Source organism: Squalius cephalus, assembly GCF_949319135.1.
Source record: "Squalius cephalus genome assembly, chromosome: 20".
Classification (NCBI taxonomy): domain Eukaryota; kingdom Metazoa; phylum Chordata; class Actinopteri; order Cypriniformes; family Leuciscidae; genus Squalius; species Squalius cephalus.
The window spans coordinates 3,556,723-3,565,350 of NC_137141.1; the positions used below are offsets into that span (position 1 = coordinate 3,556,723).

An 8,628-nucleotide genomic window follows, 5' to 3' on the forward strand; every position below is an offset into this window, starting at 1 on the left:
GAGACATAGTCCCCTACAATTGGATACTTGAACAAACAATCTCTCTAAAAATAAAGAGCAATATATAAAACACACAAATAAAGTGTCTTTTTTTTATTGTCAATATTTGTGTTTTTCATTGTTCTTTAGTGTTTGATTCAAGGTTTTAATATATAGCATTATACCTGAGAAAGTTTTAATGGAAGTTTTGTTAAAATTTATCCTGAAGAAATCCTGATGTTGTTCTTTGAGCCACAGGTGATCATAAACTCCACCCTCTTACAACACTGACCACATCATGCTGACTCTCTTCTCTCTCGACAAAAGCAATAAAGAAGATCAGCGATCGGTGGAGAATGAAGACAGACACTTTCAAGAAGGATTTGTGAGACATTTGTTTCTGAACAGACAGCAGATCGCTGTGATTCTCAAGGTGATTCATTTTTAAACCCGTCGTTCAGAAAGTGAAAGTAAAGTTTGTGTTGCTGGAGCTCGAACGGTGAAAATGGCTTCACTAAATGTCTCTGCTGAAGAGCTTTCTTGTCCCGTGTGCTGTGAAATCTTCAAGGCTCCTGTTGTTTTATCATGTAGTCACAGTTTCTGTAAAGAGTGTCTTCAACAGTTCTGGAGAACCAAGAAAGCTCAGGAGTGTCCTGTCTGCAGGAGAAGATCCTCAAGAGATCATCCTCCAGTTAATCTGGCGTTAAAAAACTTGTGCGAGTCGATCCTGAAGGAGAGAAATGAGACGCGTTCATCAGGATCTGAGGAGATCTGCAGTTTACACAGTGAGAAACTCAAACTCTTCTGTCTGGAGGACAAACAGCCTGTGTGTTTAGTGTGTGTTACTTCACAACAACACGACAATCATAAAGTCAGACCCATCAGTGAAGTGGTTTCATCATATAAGGTAAGACAAATATCTCTTGTTTTACATGTAGGCTAAATGAAACTGAAAGTGACATGAAGAGAGTAGTAAACACACACACACACTCACTCATTCACACACACACACACACACACACACACACACACACACACACACACACACACACACACACACACACACACACACACACACTCACAGAAACACTCACACAGACATGCACACACACTCACATACACACACACACACACACACACACACACACACACACTCACACTCACTCATTCACACACACACTCACAAAAACACTCACACAGACATGCACACACACACACATACACTCATTCACACACACTCACTCACACAGACACACACTCATTCACACACACTCACTCACACAGACACACACACACACACACACACACACACACAGGACCCTATCATACACACGGAGCAATGCAGCGCCAGGAGCGACGCAATAAGTGTGTTGTGCTAGTTTCAGCCCGACGCAGTTTTCATTTTCACGTCCAGCGCCACGTTGTTTAAAGGTACAATGTGTAACTTTTTTGCTTTAAAAATAGCAAAAATCACTATATCTATGTTATATATTTTTTTAGTTGTGTACTTACATTATCCCGACTGTTTCCAACAATTTTCAAACCAGGAGAAATTTGTAATTTAATTCGAAGACACGTCCCGTTTCTTTATTTCCGTTTTGTCGCCGTCAATGGCGTCATATCCGCGTTGTCCCTGGTTTCCGCTCGTACTGCCATAGCAACCAGAGCTCTCTGATAGTAACCAAGGCGACAGACGCAGACAACTGTGTAGTTCGTAATGTCTATCTGCACGCTGTTGTTGTTTCGTTCAAACATTATGGACCATGGCAAGCAGACTTTGGATAAAAAAGGAGAACTAAAACGATAATCAATATCAGCGCGGTGTTTTCGAGATGCCGAGAGCTCCCATAGACAGTATATAAAGGAGAGCTCCACGTCCGAGACTTCGACCGCTCCTACATGTACTTTATTAAACAGGTGAGCACATTTACATAAAACTAATCAATGTTATATAGTTCAACAATGATAAAATGTTAGAATATGATCTGTATGTTATTCTAATGTTGATCTAGCTTACTGCTAGTCTCATACAGACAAACTAACACATTTCAACACATTTAAATGCAGTTTAGTGTGATAGTGTAATGTTAGACCAAGTGAAACAGCGCTGCGTTACCTCACAAGTTTAATTTTTCTAATAAACTGACCTGTGAGTTGTAATTCTGCACTCGCGTGTAGTTCGGTAGAATGAAATGTCCATATTCCTTTTATATCCGCAGGACTCGCGTCGCGTGTGGAGCTGATAGCTGTCTCTTAGCAATCCCGAACTGCTTCATATCACAGTCATGATAAAAGCATCGATGTATTCACTCATCCATAAACATTATTAGATCGGTCGGCTTGAAGTTGACGACAAGATCCATAATTCTTAGCAAGTGTTGCGTCATCAAACTACGCCTTTGTTATTGTAAGAGGTTAGCGACCCCTAGCGGCGAAAAAAATACATAGTGTACGTTTAAATAGCAAATGCATTTGCACCGATCTGTGCGCTCATGGGCTGCTGGTCTGAGAACGGAGCGTTGCTATTTTGAAAACTATCATTAACTTGTTCAGAAAATTGAAATAGTCTGGCGAGGTGGGGCCACGGGTTGGCACATTCCCGGGATGGACCCGCTGCGTCTTCATCCATTGTTTCGTCCATGGTTTCGTCTCTTATCTAAATCTGACCATGGAGTTGACTTTGGCGGAAAGCTGAAGGTGATTGCTGATAGGCTGCCCCAATCAGTGGCGCCTGCACAATCCAATCACGTTTGAGAGGGAACCAACAAATTGAGGGGTTTCCGAGATTTTTATTTTTTCCTTTTTTATTTTTATTTTTAGAAGAAGTAACGGGTACTCACGGTTATGGATAGAAATGTAGTGGAGTAAAGAGTACAATATTTGCCTCTCAAATGTACTTGAGTAAAGTCATGAGTACTCCCCAAAAAGTAAAGTACAGATCCCTCAAAATTGTACTTAAGTACTGTACTCAAGTAAATGTACTCCGTTACTGTCCGGCTCTGCCATTCAGAAATGTCCTGTTGCTTCTACATGTTGTCTCTTCTTCTTGAGTCTCTCCATCATTGTCTGACTCCGGTTTGAACATAAAAGGCTAAAAGTTTTTGAAATGTTCAGTGCATGTGTGTGTGAGGTCGCACATTTTAATGTCAGAGTCTTAATGACTCGTTTAGGCGGTTCTGACTCGATTCTTTCTTTTGGGAGACAATAACTTTATTTATCGAGCACTTTCCACTTTACAACTTTGCAGAACATCTACATTCACAAACAGCCGTATTACACACTGCATGAAAGGGAATATTCGAGAAAGCATATGGGGCACTTTAAGACCTTTTAACAAACTTGATGCTGTTGGAAAAGTCCTATTTAAGTGTTGATTTGATTGAATAGGGCTTTAGTAATCAGGACTGGTTGTGTTTAGTCCAGCTCAGTGGTCTTCACTATATTTTTCATGCGAGCCGCACTGATAGGACAAAGTCAGTAGGAGAGCCATTTTACCGCAAAGTATAAAAAGTTACATCCAGTCATAAATACCATGTCTGCCTATCAATCTGTCACCCCTGAACAATACAATATGCAATGCAATAAATACAAAAGGGTGAAAAAAAAAACATTATTTATGATTTATCGGTCAAATTTGTAACTGAGACAAGATGATTTCCTTTAATGAAAAAAAAAGAAAACAAAAAAAGGGATTTCCAGAAAATATTCATCCCAGAATGACCTTAAGTTATTTTTTTCTACATTAGCCCATCTTGTAGGCCTGTCTAACCAACCAAGAGCACATGCAGCGTTAAGAGCTGGAAAGACCGCCATATAACTGGCATCTCTGCAGAGACTGGATATTTACATGCACAACTTTTGGTTCAGTCGGACTGAATTCATTCCGATTGATGAATCTGAATGTATTGTAGTTTACATGAACGCTAAACATCGTGATGTGATACATGATCGGGTTGATGTGCGTGTTTATAAGTCAAAAGATTCAAATCGGAATATGAACATATGAACCGTTGTGCCATGCTGTTTGTATTTATCACGCAGTAAAAATGCCCAAAGTCGTCTGTATGATATTCTGAAACAAGGACTGGTGAGCCGTTGTCCTGCTTCACTTCACAGATGCTGAGTGAAAATAGAATTATAGAATGACAGGACACTCATTTGTGACACTTTATTCATCAGGAGAACAGTTCGTTCAGCGCGTCATACGGCGTCCTTTCAGTTTCGGTTTTCAGTCGATCAAGTTTTTTCACGTTCTCTCGATAAACCACCCCTTTCAATCCGATCGAAATTATTTGTAATAGAGCTGACACTTTTAGCTTTTAAAGGGTTATGTTAAAGCCCTACTTGTTATTGGTTTTATGAAATATCTCTAGTGAATGCATTATCATATCAACGTATTATATTTACCGCCATGCGAGCCACAAAAATCAAGCTTGGCGAGCCGCATGAGGCTCGCGAGCCGCGCAATGAGTAACACTGGTCCAGCTGAACCACATTATAAATACATTTCAGAGATTTGAGGAATTAGTAACTACAGGGGCAAATACATGTTCACGTTGGTATTGGAAAACTTATTGCTTTAATAAATAACACTGTCTTACAAGCTGTACTTTGTGTTTACTCAGGTTGTCTTTGTTTTATGTTTTAATTTCTGAATCAATTTATTATGAGATGTGCACAAAAATAGAAGAAATCAGGATGAGGATAAATACTTTTTCACTGCATTATACGATCATATCACTGTATTGTCTTCTCTTCTTCTCTTCACTGTAATCTTGTGTTTTATGTTTTTGTTCAATTCAGTTCAAGCTCAATACAGCACTGAAGACCTTACAAGAGAAACTTAAACGCAATGAAAAAATGAAAGGAGAGTTTGAGAAAACAGTTCAACACATCAAGGTGAGGAAACAGAATCAAGAGTCATGTATAGTATCACTGTATACAGTTATGATTTAATATAATGTATTATAGTTGATTATTTCTGTAAATGACGAGCATCAATCTGCTTCTGGGTCCGTTCTATGTCGGGTATCCGAGTTTATCTCTGATATGAATGATGTGAAGTGTTGATGTGTGTCGATTGAGATGATTGAAGTGAATGTGATGTGATTTCAGTCTCAAGCTGAGCACACAGAGCGTCAGATTAAACAGCAGTTTGAGAAGCTTCATCAGTTTCTCAGAGATGAAGAAGAAGCTACAGTCACTGCACTGAGGGAGGAAGAGGAGCAGAAGAAGCAGATGATGAAGGAGAAGCTGGAGGAGATGAACACACACATCTCAGCTCTTTCACACACAATCAAAGACATGGAGGAGATGATGAAAGCCAATGACGTCTGCTTTCTGAAGGTCTGATTTCAGATCATTGGTTGATCATTGGTTGATTGATTGAGTTGTTGATGATAAATGGTGTGTTTGTTCTGCAGGAGTTTCCAGTCTCAATGGAAAGGTGAGTGATCTGCTCCTGTCTCTGGTCTCTCTGGTTCTGATCCAAAGCCACTGCAGTTCTGACTCCTGAATGTTCTTCCAGAGTCCAGAGCTCACAGCCGGATCCACAGATGGCTTCTGGAGCTTTGATTCATGTGCCACGATACTTGGGCAACCTGCCGTTCAGAGTCTGGAAGAAGATGCAGGACATCGTCCAAAACAGTGAGTCTGACTGCAGGAGATCTGAGCTGGAGAGTTAAAGGTTCTTCATGACTAGATAGATAGATAGATAGATAGATAGATAGTTGGATAGATGGATGGATAGATGGATGGATAGCTAGATAGATGGATAGATAGATGGATAGATAGATAGATAGACAGACAGACAGATAGATAAAATAAAATGAAATGAAGATGATCAGATGAAGATCACACACACACTTACAGTTCTTCATCTACAGCAGAAATCTCAACACATCTCATTGATTTATTGTTATTTAAATTTCCCAAAGTATCAGTTTCTCCTGATGGACACAAATGTCTGAATCCCATATTTAATGTGTGTAGTTGATGCTGTTAAACACTGATGATAAAACGAGTGTGAAACTAATAACAGCACTGACAGTGATCAGAGGAAAATGTGTTTGATCAACAGGACGAGTGTCATAATTCATAATAATCTGTGTTGGGTTCACTGTCGATCATTGTATGAAGATCAGAATAAAAGCTTCTGTTGATTGTGTCTCATCAGCTCCTGTGATTCTGGATCCAAACACTGCGAGTCCACGTCTCGTCCTGTCTGATGATCTGACCAGTGTGAGAGACAGCGAGAACAAACAACCTCTTCCTGATAATCCAGAGAGATTTGACGGGTATTCCTGTGTTCTGGGTTCAGAGGGTTTTAACTCAGGAACACACTGCTGGGATGTGGAGGTTAAAGAGAGTCAACACTGGAGTCTTGGAGTAACTACAGCATCAAACCAGAGGAAGGGGGATGTTTTCTTCAGCACTTATGTCTGGAGTGTGTCGTACAGATGTACTGGAGGTTTTCGTGTTTATCAGAAGTTTGATCGTGTGAGAGTGAATCTGGACTATGACGGAGGAACGGTGTCGTTCTCTGATCCTGTAACTAACACACATCTACACACATTCACAACCACCTTCACTGACACACTCTTTCCATTCTTCTGTAATTATAGTTTTGGCTCTCTGAGGATCTTACCGGTCAATAGTCAGTAAACGTCACTCCTGTAGATCTGGATCTTCCTGCTTTCATCATGTTTCCAGTATTTAATCCATATCTCATGAGTAAGAGTGCTGTTGATCTGAGTATCAGTACGCTGGCTGTGATTGGGCCGTGATGATCACATGACTGATATCCAGCACTACAGCAACACACACACTCTCATGTTGCTTTAACAGATCAATAAACAACAGTGAAGTTTGTCACTTTGCTCATTTTCACATTATTATATTAGTCTAATTCTACACATGCACAGTTTCAATGAATTTGTGAATAATTGTTTATTTCAGTTTAAATGATCGTTTGCTCACTTCAGTCCATGGATGTAAAGGATTTCTCAACTGGTTTCAGTGGTTTATGATCTACGTGGAGTACGATAAAGGTTCTGTCTGAAATTATTAAGGATCTCGCTGGTTAAGAGCTTGAAACTCTTTAATGGTTATTATTAATTAGGAATTGTGAAAACTCAAGTGTGTCAAGCATAGTTTTGGTTTGTTTTTCTGGGTTAATAATTGTAGAGACGTCCCTAATGTAATATCATTTAATGTACATGAAATATGCATAATGTATTTCATTGTGGAAATGTCTTTTTCTGTCTTAAACACCGTCATATTAGCTTTTTCTCTTGTTCCTTTATCTTTCTGTCTTCAGTCACGTCATAGGATGGATGTCACAGGGCAATTTTAAATGAATGTGAAGATAATTTGCATCTCAAAACCTTATTTATCTTAAGGCTCTTTTCATTTATGTCATTTATTTCTATATATACACACTAAAAACTCCTGGGTTATTTCTTCAACCCATTTTATTTTTGACCCAGGAGTTTTTAGTATTTAGTTTTCCTCCTAACCTTATGCTTGCAGTTTAACACACAAGTGTTTGCTTTATTATTCATACATAAACAATAAATGTCTTTATAGAAATTTTATAATATAGTGAAAAATAAATAAAATTGGTCCTCATTTACCAACCGTTCTTACGAAGAAATGTGTTCTTAAACCCCACTTAAGCTCTTTTTACGAAGATTCTGACATTCACTAATGTTTTATTATCTTGGATTTGTTCTAAAATCAACACACACTCAAGAGCTCTCTTACACACATTTGAGCGATGACAGTTTGCTCCAAATACTGAATTTGATGTAATCCTTAAGTTGTTTACAATGTTAGTATTTTATTGTAATGTATTTCTGATCATTTGTTGAAAAAAAAAAATCATATATGCAAAGAAACACTAACACTGCAATTTACAGTACAGGCCAAAAGTTTGGACACATTACTATTTTTAATGTTTTTGAAAGAAGTTTCTTCTGCTCATCAAGCCTGCAGTTCTTTGATCAAAAATACAGAAAAAAAATGTAATATTGTAAAATGGTTTTCAATTTATTATACTTTAAATTATAATTTATTTCTGAATTTTCAGCATCATTACTCCAGTCTATCACATGATCCTTTAGAAATCATTATAATATGAAGATTCATTATCAAAGTTGGAAACAGTTCTGCTGCTCATTATTTTTTCATAACCTGTGATACTTTTTTAGGATACTTTGATGAATAAAAAGTAAAAAAAAATTTAAATAATAAAAATAATAATAAAAAAAGCAAATGTTTTAAAAATATAAATCTTTTGTAACAACAATATACACTACTGGTCAGTAATTTGGGGTCAGTAATTTTTTTTCTTTCTTTTTTTGAAATAAATCAATACTTTTATTCAGCAAGGATTAAATTGATAAAAAGTGATAGTAAAGAAAATTTATATTATTAGAAAATATTTTTTTTATTATGAATAAATGCAGTTCTTTTTAACCTTTTATTCATCAAATATATTAAGCAGCAGAACTGTTTCCAACTCTCATAATAAATCAGAATATTAGAGTGATTTCTAAAGGATCATGTGACTGGAGTAATGATCCTGAAAATTCAGCTTTACCTTACAGGAATAAATGATAATTTAAAGTATAATAAATTGAAAACCAA

At 37.5% G+C, this 8,628-nt stretch overlaps 1 protein-coding gene across 1 annotated transcript; it reads left to right on the plus strand.

Annotated features, from left to right (window-relative positions):
- Positions 1 to 265: 265 nt before the first annotated feature.
- LOC307148025 (nuclear factor 7, ovary-like) lies at positions 266 to 7,408 on the plus strand. Its single transcript, XM_079853203.1, has 6 exons — positions 266 to 886; positions 4,783 to 4,878; positions 5,095 to 5,325; positions 5,403 to 5,425; positions 5,507 to 5,625; positions 6,155 to 7,408. The coding sequence occupies exons 1-6, from the start codon at positions 485 to 487 to the stop codon at positions 6,640 to 6,642; spliced, it is 1,359 nt and encodes a 452-aa protein (XP_079709329.1). The 5' UTR covers positions 266 to 484; the 3' UTR covers positions 6,643 to 7,408.
- The last annotated feature ends 1,220 nt before the right edge of the window (positions 7,409 to 8,628 follow it).

Excerpts from the sequence above, each read along its gene's own strand:
- LOC307148025 (XM_079853203.1), top strand. The coding sequence starts at position 485 with ATGGCTTCACTAAATGTCTCTGCTGAAGAGCTTTCTTGTCCCGTGTGC. Across the intron at positions 4,879-5,094 it reads AAACAGTTCAACACATCAAG|TCTCAAGCTGAGCACACAGA; the intron begins GTGAGGAAACAG and ends ATGTGATTTCAG. Across the intron at positions 5,326-5,402 it reads ATGACGTCTGCTTTCTGAAG|GAGTTTCCAGTCTCAATGGA; the intron begins GTCTGATTTCAG and ends TTTGTTCTGCAG.